General features: G+C 36.3%; 1 protein-coding gene across 17 annotated transcripts in view; it reads left to right on the top strand.

Moving 5' to 3' along the window:
• NOX4 (NADPH oxidase 4) overlaps positions 1-24190 on the top strand; it is a 174149-nt gene that overhangs the window by 23544 nt on the left and 126415 nt on the right. For 15 of the 17 annotated variants that reach the window (XR_010147622.1, XM_009423943.4, XM_001136458.7 and 12 more), the window contains 3 exons: positions 16170-16280; positions 18546-18630; positions 23836-23933. Coding sequence is in view for 16 of the 17 variants with exons in the window: in XM_009423943.4 (XP_009422218.2) it covers positions 16170-16280; positions 18546-18630; positions 23836-23933 (294 nt within the window). In the remaining variant the exon portion in view is untranslated. The remainder of the gene's footprint in view (positions 1-16169; positions 16281-18545; positions 18631-23835; positions 23934-24190) is intronic. The other 2 variants (XM_063784378.1, XM_009423947.5) reach the window with 1 other exon arrangement.

The raw sequence follows: 24190 nt of genomic DNA, 5'->3' as shown, positions 1-24190 counted from the left end.
CTAGGCCCTTTCAGATTTCCAGTTTTAGAATTATATGTTTTAGTATTTAGCAAAATAAATTTACTGATAAGTAAAATATTTAGTCACAACAGAATCCCTCCTATATGTAACTCACACATAATTAACTTGAAATGTAGTCCTTGTCGCTAACAAAATTTTACTGATGCGATGATTAACTATACAAAGTAATGTAATTGCCAAAATTACTTCCTTGCCATCTGTTGTCCACACTTCATTGAGAATAATCATCGCCAAATACTAATCTCTTCATGCCACTTCCTGACTTAAAACACAATCATTCTGTGCTATGGACTGAATATATGTGTCCCCCCAAAATTCATATGTTGAAATCCTCACCCTTAAGGCAATAGTATTGGGAAGTGGAGCCTTTGGGTGACTTGGTGATTAGGTGATGAAGGTAAAGCCCTCATGACTGGGATTAGTGCCTTTATAAAAGAGGTTTCAGAGTGCTAGTTAGCGACCACGTGAGGATGCCAGCAGAAGGCACTGTCTATGAGGAAGTGGGCCCTAACCAGACACTGAATCTGCCTTGACTTGAACTTGTAGACTCCGGAATGGAGAGAAATAAATGTTTGTTGTTTATAAGCCACCCAGTTTATGGTATTTTCTTAAAGCATCCAGAGCAGACTGAGAGAGATGCTCTGCACTAATAAAATAAAATAAAAAGATAAAGACAATTTTTTTTTTTTTTTTTTTTTTTTTGGTGATGAGTCTGGCTCTGTCACCCAGGCTGGAGTGCAATGGTGCGATCTGGCCTCACTGCAAGCTCCACCTCCCGGGTTCACACCATTCTCCTGCCTCAGCCTCCCTAGTAGCTGGGACTACGGGTGCCCACCACTAGGCCCAGCTAATTTTTTTGTACTTTTTTAGTAGAGATGGGGTTTCACCGTCTTAGCCAGCATGGTCTCGATCTCCTGATCTCGTGATCCGCCCGCCTTGGCCTCGCAAAGTGCTGGGATTACAGGTGTGAGCCACCGTTCCCGGCCGATAAAGACATTCTTAATGTAACCTACAAAGTCCAGCAAGTTCACCCCGATCAGCTTCTCCAGCTTTATGTTCCATTACCCTTCATTTCCAAACGAACCATATTGGCCTACTATTTATTTATTACATATACACCATGTTTTCATTTGCTACACATCATTTCTCATGCTGCTTTTTTCCCTGCATGGATGTCCCTCTTATTTCTAGCTGACTTCTAGTTTTATTCTTCAGATCTCAGTTTCCTTTATACTTTTCATTAATCAAGGAAGGCTTGCCGATCTTCCCATTTAGATCTGATTTCCTGTTACATGTATTCATACTCTGTTTCTCATTTATCACTGTTACAAATTGTATTTGCTTATCAAGTTATTTGATTAATGTATTTCCTCTACTAAAACATAAGCAGCCTAAGGGAAAGGGAATTTTATGTTTTTAGTTCACTATTGAACTCCTGGTGTCCTAAAATATGTACCGATCATAATAAATATGTGTTCGATTAATAATATAAGTGGAACAGATAGCACTTACTTTAAAAGTACAGACCAATGTTTAGTGAAAGGATGTGATCCAGTGACCCTATGGCAATAAGTTAACTCTATATACTGCCTGCATTTTTTAGACTGTTCTTACTTTTCACAAAAACCCTAACAGCTAGGATTATTATGTTATATTTGTTTTATAGGTAAGGAAATTGTATCCCTCTCAATTAACTATTTCAAAATTAATATTTATTAAGTAGGATATTTAAGATAAGAAACTGAGATTTTAAGAAAATAACCATGTACTTGGTATACCTAGATATTATGCTCTTCAATAACTTACTTTAAATGGCATTTAAAATATTTTTCTATAGGATTGTCTTGGTTCAGGCTGGTATAACTAAATATCATAGACTAGGCAGCTTAAACAACAAACATTTTTCTGTTGCTTGGGAAGTGCAAGACTACAGTGTCAATAGATTTAGGGTTTGATGAGGGCCCTCTTCCTTGTTGACAGATGGCTGCCTTTTTGCTGTATCCTAACCTGGTGAGAGAAGGAGAGAAGGTATTCTGGTGTCCTCCTCTTCTTATAAAGGCATTAATCCTTTTGCTGTGCAGAAGTTCTTTAGTTTAATCAGATCCCATCAGAGTGAACAGGCAACCTACAGAATGGGAGAAAATTTTTGCAGTCTATGCATCTGACAAAGGGCTAATATCCAGAATCTACAAAGAACTTAAACAAATTTACAAGAAAAAAAAACCCATCAAAAAGTGAGCAAAGGATATGAACAGACACTTCTTAAAAGAAAGACATTTATGCAGCCAACAGACACATGAAAAAATGCTCATCATCGCTGGTCATCACAGAAATGCAAATGAAAACCACAACGAGATACCATCTCACACCAATTAGAATGGCAATCATTAAAAAGTCAGGAAACAACAGATGCTGGAGAGGATGTGGAGAAATAGAATGCTTTTAGACTGTTGGTGAGAGTGTAAATTAGTTCAACCATTGTGAAGACAGTGTGGCGATTCCTCAAGGATCTAGAATAGAAATACCATGTGACCCAGCAATCACATTACTAGGCATATACCAAAAGGATTATAAATCATTCTATAAAGACACATGCAAATGTATGTTTATTGCAGCAGTGTTGACAATAGCAAAGACTTGGAACCAACCCAAATGCCCATCAATGATAGACTGGATAAAGAAAATGTGGCACATATACAGCATGGAATACTATGCAGCCATAAAAAGGGTGAGTTCATGTCCTTTGCAGGGACATGGATGACGCTGGAAACCATCATTCACAGCAAACTAACGGAAGAACAGAAAACCAAACACTGCATGTTATCACTCATAGGTGGGAGTTGAACAATGAGAACACATGGACATAGGAGGGCACACAAACTGGGGCTTGTTGGGGGGTTGGGGGCTAGAGGAGGGATAGCATTAGGAGAAATACCTAATGTAGTTGATGGGTTGATGGGTGCAGCAAACCACCATGGCACGTGTATACCTATGTAAAAAACCTACACGTTCTGCACATGTAGCCCAGAACTTAAAGTATAACAAAAATGTTTTTTAAAAATAAAGGCATTAATCCTATCATGGGGACTCCATTCTCATGACTTCATCTACATCTAATTTTGTATCAAAGGCCGTAACTCCAAATACCATCACATTGGCGACTAGGGCTTCAACAAATGAATTTTGGAGAGAAACGGCATTTAGTTCATAACAAAAACTAAACTTTGTTTTGTTTGTATGTCCTCATTTTAAATCTATTTGTAGTTTTAAAAATTACATATGGAATCCCCAGTTAATTATGTATCTTAGACACCTTGACAGGTGGGACTTGAAACTTGAAAATAACACTTCCATCTAGTGACAACTAACCTGATTAAATTTAAAAACTCTGGAATAGCTGGGAAGGGTAAAACAAATCATTCACATAGAATGGACTGGAAATATAACTTAGAGCGTCATTTTTAAAAAATAAACACCTGAAGTAACTGATGCTTGTGAAGATTATGGATTAATAATGATCAAACAAAACAATCTGTTTAGCTAATAGAATATTGCCCATGTAGTAACTAGATAAAATGTTTTCTTATAATCTTGCCACTTAAAAATGGGTCCGTCTCCATTTTCCTCACTCCACTACTTCTGAATGAGAACGTTTTGTAGTCTGAAAACCTAGTAAAAAGAAGTTTTCTTCTTAGTTTAAAAAACTAACTATATTCAGGAACAAACATGTATGAGAAAGTGGGTTCTTGGTAAAATTTCCAGTTGGGTTTTGCAGAATCGTAAGGAAGTTGATGTTAAAATAAGCTCTATTTATCCCAAGGGGACACTTAAATCCACTTTGAATTAAATTACTGTGGGATTTAATATAAACACAATAATAAAACACTTCCAGACATGCAATACATAGTTAGACAATGAAGATATATAAAAATTTTCTTTAAAGCATTGAATCTCAAAGGAAATACGGATGATTTATTTGTATCTCTTAATTCCTGAATTTTTGTAATAGATTTTAGCTGATACATTTTAAATTGTTCACTCATAGGTGGGAGGGAACTATTGTTCAGCTACATTAAAACTACAAATACAATTGTCATATACAATCCTTTGAGCTAAAATGTTCTTATCATATGCAAATGCCAGATCAAAAGAGATAATTATTCTATTTCTCTGGAAGCCTATATAAATAAGAAAAACCTATCACTCTCAAGTGATAATTATTTCACTGATTGAGATAGAAAATCATGTTTAATCTTTTTTAGATAGTCCAGAGAGTATTATATCTATTTGTCCACTTACTGGTATATCCATTAAACTGTATCCCTAAGGTGTTCCAACTTAAGATGTAGAAATAACCTAACTGGACATATTAAATGCTTTTTATATCAGTCAATGAAAATTACTGCTTTCCTGAAAACACTATTTATTATCCTGTCTCCCTTTCCGGAACTATATTTCATATGCTGACAATAAACACAAAGTTGACATTTTGCCAACAGTTAAGTTGGAAATATCAAGCACGTGAACAAATTCAAGATAAGAAAAGCATCTGTCTTACACATATTCTTAGTCAGTGTCATTAAAATAGAGTTGTTTTGTGGCCTACTTCAGGAAAAATATACAGATATGACCCCATCTCTTGTTATATTTGTATACACTATTCATATAAAAAGTGTGGATTGTACCAGACAACAACAGATGACAAGCTATGATTCAAACTTGTTGCCAAAAAATATTGCATCAATACCAAAGGGAACTGATTCTTTGAAAATTATGTTGTGTCATGTGATTGTAATTAGCTTGTATGAAGCACAGCTGATCTGGGATGTAGAATTCAGCGGTAATCCAGAGAATAGTGTTCCTATTATTATTAATAGGAATTATTGCTATATGACAGGCATTCAATTAAACAATTTACATACATAATTATTTTTGTTTTTATTAAATGAACGGAATCTGATTACTAATATTCCTCAGTTCCTATCCCAATTTGTTAATTTAAACATGATCCTCCTTTATTTATTTTATACAAATTACTTATGATATAATGAATATCCATACATACACCTAGAATTAGAACATTATGAGTAATTTACATCTATGTATTTGGTTATCTTATCATATATCTATCTTTTTCTTCTCTCTTCCTGCAAAAGATTACCACTATTGTGAATTTTGAGTTTCTCCTTTCTTTAACATTGAAAAAAATAGTTTTATTTTGCCTGTATATTTAATATATTACTTGTTTTGATTCATTTCTAACTTTTTATGTCTTGAGAAATCCATACCTATGCTAATGTCCAAAAGATTAATATATTATGTTCTATTAAAAGTTTTGAATTTTGATTTTGATATTTAAGTTCTTAACTATTAAGGGACTAATGTTGTGGGGTGGTTTGAAACAAGGATGTTACGTGATTTTGTTTCCGTATGATAACCAATGTTTTCCTTCATCGAATAGACTCTTCTTTTCCCATTAATCTGACATGCCATCTATATATGTATAGTTGATACATATATAGTTGTTTATAGGTCTTTGTTTTGCTCCGTTGGTCAGTTTATCTATCTATACACAAGAAACACATTCTGAATTATTGTAACTTTATAGTAAGTTCTGTTATGTGAAGGCCAAATTATTTCTCCTTTTCTTTTAGTGTTTTACTTTGTTTCTGCTGTTTTGCATTTCTGCATACATTTGAAAGTCGGCTTGTCAAGTTTTATGAAGAAAACCTATTGGAGTTTGACTGGAGTTACATCGAGTTTGTAAATCAATTTTGAGAGTTTGACATCTTTACAATATTAAATCTCCCTACATGAAACATGGTGTATTAATTATCTACTTAGCCCTTCTCTTACGTTCCTTTAGTTCCTTGTTTTCACCTGTGTCTTGTGGTTTGTTTTTTTTGTTAAGTTTTTTACTAGACAATGTACATTTTTTATTACTTTTATAAAATAAAATCTTTAAAATATGTTTTTAAAAATATCTGTCGCTGTTATATAGTAATGCAGTTAGCTAGCTTTCTTTCATGCTTCTTACCCTCCCTTGCTCCCTTCCTTTTTTTTTTCTTCTTTCTTCCCAAAAGTAGCAGAATAAAACAAAAGTTTACTAAGGATTGCATTTATTGAATAGAAAACATTTTAGAGTCCTGTTACAAGTAGTTTGTGGCTGAATTTCCTACACAGTGGTATTATGTTCTCTCTTGGCAGATGGGTAATGCAAACATTAGAAAATTCAAATAATTTTTCCATAACTTGAAAGAGATAATAGTGGGATTTTACTGGTCAATTTTACTTTAAGACCTGTGACTTATAAGATGTTCTGTAATGAGATTTTGTTCCCCTCATTCCACTTTCTTCTGCTCCATAATGTTAATATTGGATTTAAATATTTTCTTCTCTTATTTATTTATTTGTTTATTTATTTATTTATTTTGAGACGGAGTCTTGCTCTTTCGCCCAGGAGTGCAGTGGCACGATCTCGGCTCACTGCAAGCTCCGCCTTCCGGGTTCATGCCATTCTCTTGCCTCAGTCTCCCGAGTAGCTGGGACTACAGGTGCCCGCCACCACACCCGGCTAATTTTTTTGTATTTTTAGTAGAGACGGGGTTTCACTGTGTTAGCCAGGATGGTCTCGAGCTCCTGACCTCGTGATCCGCTGGCCTCGGCCTCCCAAAGTGCTGGGATTACAGGCTTGAGCCACTGCGCCCGGCCTTATTTATTTATTTTTTAATTAATATATTTTTTTGTTTCATATTCTTTTTTTTAATTATACTTTAAGTTTTAGGGTACATGTACACAACATGCAGGTTTTTTACATATGTATACATGTGCCATGTTGGTGTGCTGTACCCATTAACTCGTCATTTAACATTAGGTATATCTCCTAATGCTATCCCTTCCTGCTCCCCCCACCCCACAACAGGCCCCGGATTGTGATGTTCCCCTTCCTGTGTCCATGTGTTCTCATTGTTCAATTCCCACCTATGAGTGAGAACATGCGGTGTTTGGTTTTTTGTCCTTGCAATAGTTTGCTGAGAATGATGGTTTCCAGCTTCATCCATGTCCCTACAAAGGACATGAACTCATCATCTTTTATGGCTGCATAGTATTCCATGGTGTATATGTGCCACATTTTCTTAATCCAGTCTAGCATTGATGGACATTTGGGTTGGTTCCAAGTCTTTGCTATTGTGAATAGTGCCACAATAAATATATGTGTGCATATGTCTTTACAGCAGCATGATTCGTAATCCTTTGGGTATATACCCAGTAATGGGATGGCTGGGTCAAATGGTATTTCTAGTTCTAGATCCCTGAGGAATCGCCACACTGACTTCCACAATGGTTGAACTAGTTTACAGTCCCACCAACAGTGTAAAAGTGTTCCTTTTTCTCCACATCCTCTCCAGCACCTGTTGTTTCCTGACTTTTTAATGATTGCCATTCTAACTGGTGTGAAATGGTATCTCATTGTGGTTTTGATTTGCATTTCTCTGATGGCCAGTGATGATGAACATTTTTTCATGTGTCTTTTGGCTGCATAAATGTCTTCTTTTGAGAAGTGTCTGTTCATATCCTTCGCCCACTTTTTGATGGGGTTGTTTTTTTCTTGTAAATTTGTTTGAGTTCATTGTAGATTCTGGATATTAGCCCTTTGTCAGATAGGTAGATAGCAAAAATTTTCTCCCATTTTATAGGTTGCCTGTTCACTCTGATGGTAGTTTCTTTTGCTGTGCAGAAGCTCTTCAGTTTAATTAGATCCCATTTGTCAATTTTGGCTTTTGTTGCCATTGCTTTTGGTGTTTTAGACATGAAGTCCTTTCCCATGCCTATGTCCTCAATGGTATTGCCTAGGTTTTCTTCTATGGTTTTTATGATTTTAGGTCTGACATTTAAGTCTTTAATCCATCTTGAATTAATTTTTGTATAAGGTGTAAGGAAGGGATCCAGTTTCAGCTTTCTACATATGGCTAGCCCGTTTTCCCAGCACCATTTATTAAACAGGGAATCCTTTCTCCATTTCTTGTTTTTGTCAGGTTTGTCAAAGATCAGATGGTTGTAGATGTGTGGTATTATTTCTGAGGGCTCTGTTCTGTTCCGTTGGTCTATATCTCTGTTTTGGTAGCAGTACCATGCTGTTTTGGTTACTGTAGCCTTGCAGTATAGTTTGAAGTCAGGTAGCGTGATGCGTCCAGCTTTGTTCTTTTGGCTTAGGATTGACTTGGCAATGTGGGCTCTTTTTTGGTTCCATATGAACTTTAAAGTAGTTTTTTCGAATTCTGTGAAGAGTCATTGGTAGCTCGGTGGGGATGGCAGTGAATCTGTAAATTACCTTGGGCAGTATAGCCATTTTCACGATATTGATTCTTCCTACCCATGAGCATGGAATGTTCTTCCATTTGTTTGTGTCCTCTTTTCTTTCATTGAGCAGTGGTTTGTAGTTCTCCTTGAAGAGGTCCTTCACATCCCTTGTAAGTTGGATTCCTAGGTATTTTATTCTCTTTGAAGCAACTGTGAATGGGAGTTCACTCATGATTTGGCTCGCTTTTTGTCTGTTATTGGTGTATAAGAATGCTTGTGATTTTTACACATTGATTTTGTATCCTGAGATTTTTTTTGAAGTTTTATTTTAGGATCAGTGGTACATGTGCAGGTTTACTATAGGGATAAATTGTGTTTCATGGGGATTTAGTGTACAGATTATTCTTTTCACCCAAGTAATAAGCATAGTACCACATAGTTTGTTGAATGTCATGCTCCTCCCACCCTCTACCCTCAAGTAGACCCCTGTGTCTGTTGTTCCATTCTTTACATTCCTGTCTACTTAGTGTTTAGCTCTCAATTTTTAAGTGAGAGCATGTTCTCGGTATTTGGTTTTCTGTTTTAGGATAATCATCTCCAGCCCATTCATATTTCTTGCAAAGGACATGATCTTGTTTCTTTTTATGGCTGTGCAGTATTCCATGGTATATGTATACACCATATTTTCTTTATCCAGTCTGTCATTAATGAGCATTTAGGTTGATTCCATGTCTTTGCTCTTGTGGATAGTGCTTTGATGAATGTATGTGTGCATGTGTGTTTATGGTAGAATGATTTATATCCCTTTGGGTATATATTCAATCATGGGATTGCTGGATAAAATGAAAGTTTGGTTTTAAGTTTGTTGAGAAATTGCAAAACTATTTTCCACAGGGGCTGATCTAATTCACATTCCCATGAACAGCATGTAAGTGTTCCCTTTTCTCTGCAACCTTCCCGGAATCTGTTATTTTTTAACTTTTTAATTATAGCCATTCTGACTGGTGTGAGATGGTATTTCACTGTGGTTTTGATTTGCATTTCTCTAATAATTAGTGATGTTGAATATTGTTTTCATATGCTTGTTGGCCACCTGTATGTCTTCTTTGGAAAAGTGTCTTTTGATGTTCTTATCCCAATTTTTAATGAGATTGTTTGTTTTTTGCTTGTTAATTTGTTTAAGTTTCTCACAGAATCTGTGTACTAGGTCTTTGTCATATGCATGGTTTTCAAATATTTTCATCCATTCTGTAAGTTATCTGTTGTAGTTTCTTTTGTTGTACAGAAGCTACTTAGTTTAATTAGATCTTATTTGTCCATTTTTGGTTTTGTTGTAATTGCTATTGTTGTCTTCATCATGAAATCTTTGCCAAGGTCTATGTCCCGAATGATATTTTTACCAGGTTATCTTCCAGGCTTTTTGTAGTTTTAGGTTTTACATTAAGTCTTTCATTCATCTTGAATTAATTTTTATATTGCTTTATATTTAAGTCTTTCATTCATCTTGAGTTGATTTTTATATTGCTTTAAGGAAGGGGTCCAGATTAAATCTTTTGCAAATGGCTAGCCCGTTATCCTAGCACCATTTATATTGTTATTGTAGTCTTGTAGTATAATTTGAAGTCATGTAATGTGAGGCCTCCAGCTTTGTTCTTTTTGTTTGGTATTGCTTTGGCTATTTGGGTTCTTTTTTGGTTCCATATGAATTTAAAATAGTTTTTTCTAATTCTGTGATGACTTGCATTGGTAGTTTGATAGGAATGGTATTGAATCTGTAAATTGCTTTGGCCAGTATGGCCATTTTAACTGTAATGATTCTTCCCATTTATGAACATGGAATTTTTTTTTTCATTTGTTTGTATTATTTCTGATTTCTTTCAGCAGTGTTTTGTAATTCTCTTACAGAGGTCTTTTACTTACCTGGTTATTTGTATTTCTAGGTATTTTATTATTTTTGTGGATATTGTGAATGGGATTATGATCTGGATTTGGCTCTCAGCTTGAACATTGTTGGTGGACTGATGTTCCTTTAGTCTTTGAAGTTACTGTTCTTTGGATGGAGTTTTTTACAATTTTAATTTCTTTGATGCCTTTGGAAGTTTGGTTGTGGTTTGAGGTAGGTTCAGTAGACTGACTTTATTTCTGGAAGGTTTTAGGAGGCCAAGGATCAGCTTAGCACTCCTGGACTGCCTGTTAACTCTGGATGGCTGTGCTAGGCCCTCAGCTTCGGTCTCTGGCCCTTTGAGGTTAGGAATCTGATTCACTCGGGGGGCTGAGGTGTCCCAGTCTACTGGCCACAACTCTACAAAGCTGGTGCTGGCAGGGTTTACTCCTGTTGGCTTGGGTGGCGCACTGGTGGGAGTGAGCCTGAAGTGGTCCTGTGTATGCTCATGCCTATGGCAGTGGCAGTGTGGCTGGTGCAGGGCGGTGGCAAAGGCAGTGTTGCCAGCGTCCATGTATGCATTTGTGCTGTTGATGGCAGTGTAACAGGGCACTCCTGCATCAGCAAGGGTTTGGACAATTAGCTCTGTTTGCATCATCTGTGGTGACACAGTGGGATGCATTCACACACACGTACTGGCTGGGTAAGGGAGGTGAGGTCTGCCCACATGGGGAGAGGGAGACTGTAGTGGGTCAAGGCTGCAGGTTGGCTAGTGTGCATCGTCAGGGGCTGGTCTACTGGAGCTCTTCAACAAACAGACACAGTCTTCCAGTGAAGGAGCTATGATGATAACCCCTGGGAAGCAACTTGGTTGGCCATCAGAGGCTGTGCTTCAAGCAGGTACATATAGCCAGGCTGTACCCAGGAGAGGCCAGCAGACAGAGGATGTGCAATTTGGACTGGTCCCATCCCATTTGCAACACCACCATGTTCTGTCCAGGTCCAACAGTCTCTCAAAGGCTGACGTCACTTAGAAGGCCATGGAGAGTCTTTGGGGATGGGCACCCTAGCCATACTCCACTGCAGCTGTTCCTGTGCCAAACCCTGTGGGCTCTGCACAGGCTGGAATCCTGTTTCTTCCACCTCTCTGCCAACTCTCTCTGCCAGCTCAAGTGTCCGTGGGAGTCATGGGCTGTCTTGTTGCCAGGAATTTTGGGGATTCCTGGTGAGGACAGACCACTCCTCATCTGTTTAGCTCATTCCGCAGGAGTTGCTGGGGTCCAGGAACGAGCCCCAGTGCTCAGCAACCCCCTACAGGGCTCCCAGCTTCCTCCCCAAGTTCAGCCCACTGTCTGTGTCCTCACTGCATCCACTCTCAATGCTTTCCTGCTGAAGATCTGCTCAGAGTTTGCTAGTCTTCCCCATGTCCCTGTCTCTCAGTGTGAGATGTTCCTCCTGGCTGTATCTAGTCAGCCATCTTGGGTCTTGTCCTACTTTCTTTTTAGACTAAATCTTTAGTCTTTTCAAAATCTGTTAATAGAAATATTTGTGCATTTATATTTGTCAAAATATATGTATTCTAAATGTACTTATTATTTATTTCTATTCATCCATTCATTTATTCACACAAGACTTCTTTTTGAAGCTTGCTTAGATTTACCTTCTTAAACAATTTTAGTTTTTAATTATTATAGTAATTGTATATATGTATAAAATACACATGATATTTTGATACAAACATGCAATGTGTAATAAAAGTAGCTGGGATATCTATCACCTCAACCATTTATCATTTCTTTATGTTGGAAAAATTGTAATTCCACCCTTTTAGTTATTTTGGAATATACAGTAAATTATTGTTAACTATAGTTGCCTTATCGTGCTATCAAACAATAGATATTATTCCTTTTAATGGGTACCGTGTTCATGTACCTGTTAACCATTGCCTCTTCATCTCCTCACCTCCCACTACTCTTCTCAGCCTATTCTCTGTCTCCATGAGTTCAATTTCTTTTTTTTAGCTCCCATATGTGTATTCACTCAAGATTTATTGATTACCAAATTTGATGGATAGAGTTGCGTACAGATTATGGGAGTAAGAATAATGTAACTAGGAATTTTTTGAAGTGCCTGCTTTTTGTTTCATGTATATATATATATGACTTCATCTTCTTGATAACAGTGGGGAGTTTTCAGTGACCACTTCATAATATTTTCCATGATACTGCAAGCTGTGCAATTTAAAGTTATTGGTGGACATACAAGCTTTGTGAATAAAATAACCACAAAGATTGTAAATATTTGAACAAACTTGAGAGTTGTAACCAAATAAAATGGTTATCAGAGCATGGTACCTGTGTTTAAAAATTCAGCTCAATTCAACAAAGATTTACTGAAAACTACCACTGTGTTAGGGCTGAGGATACATAGCTGTAAAAAAAGGATCCTTCTTTTGAAAAACTTAGTACCTGGGTGCAGGAAAAGAGTAGAAAGGAGGAGTAAGCCAGATCCTAGAGTTGAGAGGCAGTTATAAGGAGAAATGAGGTACCTTTGGGGTTTCTGCTTCTCCATGGAATGTCCTTGTGATAATATATAAGAATCAAGGTAATGCATAGAAAGTCAGAAAAGTTTGAGGTATTATAAGACACAAACACATTAATTCATATACCAACTAAAGAGGAAATGGTGCTGGCTAGGACTATAGGGGTAACTCATGACTAAGTAATAAACTAACGTAGTCATGCTTGATGGAAGATGAAACGCAAGACCTGTGTTTAACTAACATACTTTACTGGCAGCTAAGCATAATGTATATGGCCTATAGGAGCCATTGGAGTAGGCTTTTCTCATGTCTCTCAATTTAATATTTATCCTTCCATATCCTTCAGTACATTTTTTGCCTTAGTTTTAACCCTGAGATGAAAAGAGTCATAGATTCCAGGGTACAGAATTCCTTTTCAACTAGTTTGACTTTTGACAAGGTAAACAGCTTCTAAGATCCTTATACAAGTCATCTTTAAATTGAGTATAATAGTTCTTACTTTACAAGGTTTTTGAAAATATTTTCAGTGATTCATTAAAAACACTTAGCCTAGCGACTGTTCTGTACTGGATGATAAAAAGATGGTAAACCTCTTAGTTGTACCTTACTATGTCAGCTTTCTGTAGATGAGATCTTTATTGTTCTTGCTTTGCTTTTTATTTATGCCCAGACTATTTACTTTTGTATTTTTAATATAAAAAAATGCTATTTTTAAAGCTACATTTGGCCAGTAAGTTTGGAAATATGCAATTACACTTACTTATTATAATTTAATGGTTGTCATTGTTTCATAACTTGTAAACAGTACAGTTGGGTAAATAGTCTTAGGTAGTGGTGTTCAACCCAGGTGGCATATTAGAATCATCTGGAAAGCTTTCAAAAATGTCAATGTTCAGACACTACCCAAAGTCATTGAATTCAGGATTTCTTGTGGACCTAATTATTATTATTTTGTAACAGCTCTTCATCTCCAACATGGCAATAATAACATCTACTCAGCTTGTCAGAGTAGATCTGATGATTACATTAAAAATATATTCAAAAGTGATTGATAAACAGATAATTAAAATAATAATGTAGGGTAATATTAAAACATTTTAGAAATATTTACCCTGGTCTTGAGGGGTTTAACATTTACTTAGAGAAAAAGGTTAAAACATAAAAAATGCAAGGTAACATGTCACACACTAAATGGAAGTAACAGAATAATTATGCTAGGAATCCCATCCTAATCACACTGTGTAGGCAATCCTTAATGTATATGAGGCTGTGACCTTGTCTAGTACTTCTCAAATATTTATACCTGGGCTTTCTTTAATGATAAAAGAACAATAACAATAACCTTTTTGGGGCTGGAGAGGGTTACTAGGAGGGAAGTCTTATCTAGGGTGGTTGTCTGAAACCACTTACCTCAAATGTTTGTTCATTCATCAAGTCATTCAACAAAATGTTTATTACCTAATATGTGCCTTCTGGACATTTTCTTTTTAAAGGCAATTTAGCAGCATGATAAAGTGGGGGTTAATAGTATAAATGCTGGAGCCAGAATATCTGGGTTTGAATTCTGGCTCCACAACTTTCTGTTTATCTTATGTTGGGTAAATTCTTAACTTCACTGTGACTCAATATTCTTTATTTTTTAAGAAGGAAGACAATATCGTTAATTACTTCCTAGGGTTGCAGAAAGAGGTTTAGTGTATTAATAAGTGTAAATTGATCCAAACTATGTGTGGCTAATAGTAAGAGATAGGTGTGTTTTGCTAACATCTCTGCATTTTTATTCCGTTATATTCTTCATTTGTTTTAGTATGAACATAATGTTTTCAGTGTGAACATATGAAGATAATGCTTTAAGTTAGCTATCACCAAATGAAAATGGTTCTCAAAAGAATGGATATATCCTCCTCCTAAGACAGAGTCAAATATATGAATCTCAGTTTTTCAAGGCACTATCTTATTTAAGATTGGTCATTTTCAACAACATGGATTATCTAGAGGATGTTATGCTAAGTGAAATAAGCCAGGCACAGAAAGACAAATACTGTATGATCTCACTTACATTTTGAATCTAAAAGAGTTGAAATCATAGAAGTAGAGAGTAGAATGCTGGTTACCAGAGCATGGGGATGGGAGTGGACAGAGTGTACAAAGTTTCGGTTAGAAGAAATAGGCCTAGTAATAGGCCTGGAAATAGGCCTGTTTTTGCACAACAGGGTGACTATAGTTAATAATAGTATGTATTGTATTTTTCAAAATAGCTAAGAGTGTATTTTAATTTTAATTTTTTATTTTTTGAGACAGAGTCTCGCCCTTTCACCCAGGCTGTACTCCAGTGGCATGAACATGACTCACTGCAGCCTCAAGCTCCTGGGTTCAAGCAATTCTCCTGCGCCAGTCCTCAGAATAACTGGAACTGCGGGTGCATTACACCATGCCTGACTAAACGTGGATTTTAAATATTCTCACCACATGGCATGCATCTGTAGTCCTAGCTACTCAGAAGGCTGAGGCAGGAGGATAGCTTGAACCTAGGAGGAAGGGGCTGCAGTGAGCCCTGATGGTACCACTGCACTCAGCCTGGGAGAAAAAGTGAGACCCTGCCTCAAAAAAATTAAAAAATAAATATAAATAAATATATTTACCACAAAGAAATGATAAGTGTTTTGGGGGATGGATATGTAAAATAGCTTGATTTGGTCATTTCATGATGCATACATGTATTAAAACATCATATTGTACCCATACATATATACAATTATTATTTGTCAATTAAAATAAAAATTTTTAAAAACATTAGAAAGGAGGTTAGAGACATAATCAGGGAAGTACAGAAAGCAATGAATGCTTGTATACCAGTGGGTTCTCTCCTAGTTTCCGATCAGGGAAGAACTCTAGAAGAGTCGTGCTTACTATGTGACCAGAAAGATGAGTAGAGTTAGTGATAAGCAGAGCTTGCACAAAAGCTGTGGTGTGTAAATGGGTGGGTTGTGTGGAGACTGAGAGAGAGAACACACGAGAAAAATGCCATTTAAAACTGTGACCTTATCAGTGAATAAAGGGTCCAACACCACATAAATGTGGAGGTGCAGTATATATAGAAACTCTTAAGGCTCTTAACAGCCAGAACAATGGGGTAGGGGCAGAACAAGAAATGGAGTTTCTTTGGAAACAGTGTTTTCAGGTGATTGTAACATTAGCATTAATGAGAGGAGTACTAAGTTTTGTGGCAGTGCAGAACAGAAAGAAGTCGTTCAAAGGGGGTTTTAGTGAGAGGAAAAGGGAAGACTATTCAAGGCTTTTGAAGGAGCTGGTATTTGGCATGATTCTTAAAAGAGCAATAGGGTGAGACCTGTAGCTTCTAGAGCCAGGACAGGGCTTTACTACTGTCCTTAACTGTGTGCTGACCTTGCCTTATTTGTTCAGCTAGGATTGTGTCTAAGCAGAGCCTCAGCATCTGTTCTTAACCTCAACTGCAGCCTTATCCTTTTACCTATGTGCCGAACACTCTTGGCTTACCTCCGAGGATCACAGAAGGTAAGAAAAAACAGTCCTACTTTCAAATTCCAGCATAAAAATCAAGTGTAACAGTCACATGTTAGTTTGTTTACTTTTCATAGTCTGACTTTTGGCTGGAGTGATTTCTTGTAAGATGATGGTAAAAGACATGTCACCTGCCAAGATGATCTGTGAGTTATTCTGCAATACCAGATAAGGGCAGAGGATAATAGTAATATTATTAACAGGGATTTCCAGCACTATGCTTAGTGTTTCACATACATGCTGGAGAATTCTTACAGGGATTCTACAATCAGGTATTGTTAGTTTCATTTCACACACAAGAAACCTCAGGCATAGAGGCTTTGAGTAACTTCGAGACTAGGGAATGACAGAGCTAAGGTCAATCCTAATTTGAGTTCTTTCCATTATGTCTTGTCTCATTGAGATTCTGTATTTTCACTTAGCTAAATCCAGGTGAGCAAACTAGAGTCCTTTAGATTCTGAGCAATACATGAAATGATTGCTGGTGTTGGCAACAACTTATCTCTGCTTAACACATATACTCATTTTGAAGTGTGTAATAGGCTTGAGAAACATGTCTTTTTTTATTATACTTTAAGTTCTAGGGTACATGTGCACAACATGCAGGTTTGTTACATATGTATACATGTGCCATGTTGGTGTGCTGTACCCATTAACTCGTCATTTAACATTAGGTATATCTCCTAATGCTATCCCTCCCCCCTCCCCCCACCCCACAACAGGCCCTGGTGTGTGATGTTCCCCATCCTGTGTCCATGTGTTCTCATTGTTCATTTCCCACCTATGAGTGAGGACATGTGGTGTTTGGTTTTCTGTCCTTGTGATAGTTTGCTGAGAATGATGGTTTCCAGCTTCATCCATGTCCCTACAAAGGACTTGAACTCATCCTTTTTATGGCTGCATAGTATTCCACATATATGTGACACATTTTCTTAATCCAGTCTATCATTGTTGGACATTTGGGTTGGTTCCAAGTCTTTACTATTGAGAATAGTGCCACAATAAACATACGTGTGCAGAGAAATATGTCTTGATTAAATAGTAATGTCGGAGGAGGGGGGAGGGATAGCATTAGGAGATATACCTAATGCTAAATGACGAGTTAATGGGTGCAGCACACCAGCATGGCACATGTATACATATGTAACTAACCTGCACATTGTGCACATGTACCCTAAAACTTAAAGTATAATAATAATAATAAAAAATAGTGATGTCATGTATTATATGCAGTGTTGTAAAATGAAGTATGTAAGAAAACAGAAAAACACTTAGTCATTCTGCTAATCAACAAAAATTCCTTTTTGTCTTTGACTATTTTTGTGTATATGTGTGACTGTGTGTGTGCGTGTTGATTCTTCTTCCCTAAGATTCACTAAGCAAAGCACCGCTGGATAGATATTGATATTTTAAAAGGAGTTGTTAACTTGAGATCACTTTGATGTTCTATGAATTTAATGTGTGCAGATTTACTCTAGGAAAACTTCTCAACCCTTTCTACATAATTATATTTAGAAACTCTTTCCTTTTAATGCAGTAATCTGTGAAAATAACTCTCTCTAGGTTGCCTACCATTTAAACTGCTAGGTTTTGATCCCTGTGGTTGGCTATTGGTTTGGCTTGGAGAAAGAGAAGATAAGTGGCAGGGAATAAAAAGTTCCCACCTAAGTCTCTCAGTATTTAATCATTCTTAAAGATTTGCCCCGAGTGTGAAACAGTGATTCAGAGGTGCTTGACATTTTATTTTGTTATAAGATCAAACAGGCATTTCAAACTATAGATGAGATTGCTTCATTTTAAAATAATCTTATTTTTTGACTGTAAAAGGAAATCATATATATTTTAAAACTTAAACATTCCAGAAATATGCAAAATGATCAGAGAAAGTTTACCCTAATCTTATTCTGCCAGAACAACCACTGATGACAATTTGTGGTAAGTGCCTGCAGATACATTAACATCTAATGCCATTAGTGTTGATCAATATAAGATCACAGTGTAGTTTTTTTGAACTTTTTTTTTTAACCTAACAATGTGTCTTGAACATCTTTCTATATCAATAATATGGACTTCTCACATATATTTTTTAATGGTTTAGGTGTCCCATTAACTAGATAGATCATAATTCATCTCACCAATTTTTGATTAATAGGCTTCCGCCATATTTAAAAAATTTTGACATAATGAACAATGCTATACTGAAAAACTTTTATCACATTTGTTGCATTATTTTTACCATATTAAATGATTTTTGTTTAGGTTCCAAGCAGGAGAACCAGGAGATTGTTGGATAAAAGCAGAACATTCCATATTACCTGTGGTGTTACTATCTGTATTTTCTCAGGTGAGAAAGCCACAAGATATTAAATAATTTGTTAGAATTACACATTTAAATGTAAACATTCCAGACATACACAGAATGATCAGAGAAAGTTTTCCCTAATCTTATTCTTCCAGAACAACCACTGATGACAATTTGGGGTAATTGCCTGCAGATATATTAACATATAATGTCATTAATGGTGAACAATGTAAGATTGTCGTGTGGTTTGTGTTTTAAACCACACGTAAAATTACACATGGAAAATGTGTGATTTGATTGTTCTGTACATTATCTGCTGTCAGCAACTTAAGATTTTCTTACTAAATAGCTTAGTAGTTATTTTCCATGTTTTTAAAAAGGGTTGTCTACAGGGAACTACAGAAAATGGATTTGTCTTGTGATTTTTACATTATGATATCCAAAAGTTGGCCCCCAAGCTGATAATGACTATTTCTTGAAAGTAAGTAATTTCATTCCAGTAAGAAATACTGGAAGAAACAGACTAAAAGTTTTCAAGCTCTGAAAGTGATGATGTGATATGAGTTTAAATGCATGAACATTTTATTTTTTATTTTTTTGAAACAGGGCCTGGCACTGTTGCCCAGGCTGGAGTGCAGCGGTACAATCTTGGCTAACTGCAACCTCTACTTCCCAGGCTTAAGCCATCCTCCCACCTCAGCCTCCCAAGTAGCTGGGACTACAGGCGTGTGCCACCATGCCTGGCTAGTTTTTGTATTCTTTTGTAGAGACGGGCTTTCACCATGTTGCCCAGGCTGATCTCGAACTTCTGAGCTCAAGCAATTTGCTTGCCTCAGCCTCCCAAAGCTCTGTGATTATAGGCGGGTGCCACTGTACCTGGCCAAATGAATGAAAATTACAATGTGAAATACTCATTAGTAGATTAGGATTCCATCCCGAATTATATGTGATCAATATTTCTTTAATATTAATATTTGGTAGAAAAACCAATGTCAAAATTTCTGAAGCTTTATCTTGCTCTTTTCCAAATTAAGAAATAAAGCAATGATCTTTGTGCTATTATAAGCCTTTTTAAAATACATTTTGATCCTGAGCTTTTAGATGATACTTTTCAAATTTTTGGAACAGAAAGTAAGAAACATAGTGATGAAGTACATGGATTCCGAGGAGTCCATGTGTAGGTTCTATCCTCAGTTGCCCTTCTGTTTTAATGTGTGATGTTACCTCTCTGATCCTCAATTTGCTGTTGTTGTTGTTGTTGTTTTTAACTGTAAAATGGATTGACAGCAGGACTTACCTCATAGATTTAAGACTAAAATGAGAAAATGAATAGAAATTTTTAGGATAGAATTAGTAATTCTAATTTACAGTTGCAAGGGTTAATTATTCCAGTGGCATAGCACCTGGTATTTTCACCTGGCCATTATTTGATGACATAGCTGTTTTGATAGCAGGGCCATTTTGACTAATGAATGTTTTGATACAGCTATTGCCAAGAAATTATTTTACTTTTAACTTGGTAAAAAATTGCCAAGCATTGTCGAAATGGGTAACTTCATTGTTTTATCTCTGAATGTCTTCCAATTGGTAGTCCCACCTCTGCAGGTGTTAGATGGGGAGAGGCTCAGGGATAGGATTAGCAGTTCAGTGAGGATGAGATAAGGACCAAGGGTGTACTAAGGGTTAGAGATAGATTAGGGAGAGGGAGAGTTAAAGGTCAGAAATGGAGGAGGATCAGGAAACCAGCATATTCGTGACTCAATTTGTTCTAAACTATAATCATGTCCAAGTATTCTGGTTCAACTGGAGAGCAACCAAGCAACTGAGCTAGCATGAGCTTGTGTTCCAGAGGGTTTGCATTCTGCCAGTCACTAGTCGTCTGACTTTGGCTACATTACCCTTCTTTAACTTCAGTTTTCTTGTCTGTAAAATAGGGATGACTCTATCTACCACATTGTTATGTTTTGAGAATCAAATGAGAAAATCTATGTAAAGTGCTTGGTTTAGCTGCTTCCTTGCTGCCTAAAATTAGAAGCCCTGAATTCTTTTGACCTAAGAGGTCCTTTAAAAAGGTGAATATATCCCTTGATTATGTATTTTCTATAGCTGTTACCTACAACTTTTTTTTCAGAGAAATTCAGAAAGAATAGTAATTCTTCTATAGATGACTTTGCATTTTTTAGCCATAGAGTATGTAGTTAATATATAAGCTTTTAATTTAATATCAAAGGATTATTTTACTATACATTTGCGTATTGATGAAGCTATATGACACAGAGAGTTTTGTGTAAATAGTATTTTATACCTGTGCCATAGTTGTGTCACACCTAGACCCCCTTTGTTTTACTACTTTGGAAACTTGTCCTTGCTTGTTATTTAACTCATTTTAGCTTCCTGTCCATTTTTTTTCTCTTAAAAATTTTTAAAGACTATTTTTCTGTAGGGCAGATTTATGTTCACAGCAAAATTGAGAGGAAGATATAGAGAGTTTTTGTATATCATTTGTCCTCATGCATGTATAGCCTCCCCCATTATCAACATCCCCTGCCAGAGTGGTACAATTTTTTACAATTGATAAATTTACATTAATTGACATATCATTATAACCTAAAGTCCATGCTTTACATCAGGGTTCACACTTGATGCTATACATTCTATGGGTTTGCACAAATGTGTAATGACCTGTACCCACCATTACTGTATCATGCAGAATAGTTCATTGCCCTAAAAATCCTCTGTGCTCTGCCTATTTATCTTTTCTTTCCCACTAACGCCAGACCACCACTGATTTGTGTTTACAGTCTCCATAATTCTGCCTTTTCTAGAGTGTAATATAGTTGGAATCATGCTATATGTAGTCTTTTCAGATTGGCTTCTTTCACTTAGTAATATGAATTTAAGTTTCCTTTGTGTCTTTTCATGGCTTGAGAGTTCATCTTTTTATAGTGGTAAGTAATATTCCCTTATCTGGATGTACCACAGTTTTTTTTTATCTATTCACCTATTGAAAGACATGTTGGTTGCTTCCAGATTTTGACAATAATGAATAAAGCTGCTGTAAACATTAATGTGCCTGTTTTTGTGTGGGCATACATTTTTAGTTCCTTTGGGTAAATATCCAAGAGTATGAGTGCGAGATCATGTGGTAAGAGTATGTGTAGTTTTTAAGAAACCACCAAACTCACTTCCAATATGGCTGTACCATTTTTTGCATCCCCCACCTGCAATGAATGACAGTTTCTGTTGCTGTGCAATCTCACCAATATTTGATGTTGTCAGTATTCTGGATTTTGGTCATTCTAATAGGTACGTAGTGGTAACTTGTCATTTTAATTTGCATTTCTCTGATGTTATATAATGTGGATCATCTTTTCGTGCTTGTTTGCCATCTGTATATCTTCTTTGGTGAGGTATCTATTGAGATGTTTGGCACATTTTTTTAATTGGGTTGTTTGTTTTCTCGTTATTGAATTTTAAGTGTTCTTTGTATATTTTGATAATAATCCTTTATCGATATGTCTTTTGCAAATGCTTTTTCCCAGTCTGTGGCTTCTCTTCTCATGGTGTTCACAACGTCTTTTGCAGAGCTGAAATTTTAATTTTAATGAAGGCCAGCTTATTAATTCTTTCTTTCATGGATCATGTCTCTGACATTGTATCTAAAAAGCCAACACCAAACCCAAGCTCATATAGACTTTCCCGTGTATCCTTTGAGGAGTTTTATGGTTTTGCATTTTACATTTGGGTCTCTGATTCATTTTCAGTTAATTTTTGTGAAGGGTGTAAAGTCTACGACTAGATTTATTTATTTAAATGTGAATGCTTCCTTGTTTCAGGTCCATTTGTGACAAAGGCATTTTCTTCTTTGCATTGCTTTTGCTCTTTTGCCAAAGATCAATTGACTGTATTAATGTGGGCGGATTTCTGGGCTCTCTATTCTGTTCCATCAATCTATTTGTCTTTTCTTTTGCTAATACCATACATTCTTGATTACTGTAACTTCATAGTAAGTCCTGACTCTTCCCCTACTTCTAATTTGATTACTTGAAGGACCTTATAAATCCTTTAAATAACTTTCAGGCATTTTAGCATTCTAATCCTCTCTCACTTTCATTATTATTTTTGTGTGTGTGTGTGAGTACCTTAGAACTCTAAGCCCTCTACATCTTACATTATGGGTTGTGGGAATTTATAGAGTTTTCTAGATTCCAGGCTATGTCTTCTTTTGAACCACTGCACTACACATATTGTGAACTATAATGGTTTACTAAGCAATTTCAGATCACTTATCTCATTAAGCCTTTTGTTTCTGTCACCATCATTTTACAGAGAAGTAAATTAAGGCCCCTGAAAGGCAAATAATATGGCCAAGATCACAAATTTTCCAGCGAGTTACCTGTTGTATTTTCAATACATTAAAATGTGGTGTTAATTCACACCTTATTTTGCCTACAAGCAAAGCTTGAGCAAGGGGGAAGGTGTGATGGGCCCGTGCACATCTCTATTTCTCCTTCCTTACCCAACCTCCTCAAAATAATTTTTATTACCCTAGCTTTGCCAAAATGAGTTCATCTTCACATCTCTAGTAATTTCCTAACACTGCTATTATTTATGTGAGCTCTAAGTCAGTCGAGCCCTTTGTTTATTGTGATTATTGTTTTCCTGAATTTTGCCCCATGAAGTGATTCCCAACACTTTTTCTGTTGGGTTAAGAATATTATGATTTAAATCTGTGGATTGTGAAAAATTTCTACTAGTTGAAAGTCTTTCAGTGGCCTATAATTTACCTTATGGGGTAGGGAAGTATGCAAGATATATATTAATAGCAGATTTGGAACTATGGAAGAGGTGAAAGATGTGGAATACCTAAAATATCAGGGAGGTGCTCAAGTAAATAAATACTCATATCATTAGATGCATATTTATGTGTGTGTGTGTTGGGGGAGGATGTGTGTGTGTGTGTGTGTGTGTGTTAGGGGGAGGATGTGTGTGTGTGTGTGTGTGTGTGTGTGTTTCTCTTATCCCTGACTTACTAGGGTTGTTTCATTACAGCCTTTGAATATTTGGTAAACTGTCTATAGTTCAGTTTTTTGTGTCTTTAAAACTTCACCTTTCAATGTAATATTTCATTGTCCACATAGCTGTCAAAGTTTGGCCCTGTATTTACTTAGGGAGAGGAAGAACTGAGTCCTTGACATAGAGCATATATGAAAATCCCACTAACTTGCCCCTGGTGTAATTCTGTAGGCGTGCATGTGGCTGCCCATCTGGTGAATGCCCTCAACTTCTCAGTGAATTACAATGAAGATTTTGTTGAACTGAATGCAGCAAGATACCGAGATGAGGTGGGTGGTCTCTGTCTTCCCATTTTTCTTTCACTTGTCATGAGATGACTAATGAGGGTCTGTGATTTTTCCCTGAAAATTTGTACCTTACTGCTCCTTTTGAGTGCTTTTAAAATGCAGTTGTCAAGTTGAGCTTTATTCCTTTTCAGTAGAAAATATAAGTAATTACTATTTCATAGTGTCTCCTGCTGAAAGTGAGAGTTGGTAGAATGTCTACTTTTTATACTGCAATGTTCAGATGGTTGCCACTCAGGTCT

The sequence above is a fragment of the Pan troglodytes genome, chromosome 9, assembly GCF_028858775.2.
Source record: "Pan troglodytes isolate AG18354 chromosome 9, NHGRI_mPanTro3-v2.0_pri, whole genome shotgun sequence".
In the NCBI taxonomy this organism is placed as follows: Eukaryota; Metazoa; Chordata; class Mammalia; order Primates; family Hominidae; genus Pan; species Pan troglodytes.
Note: the sequence above shows the minus strand (reverse complement) of the source record. Positions and strands in the feature narration are given on the sequence as shown.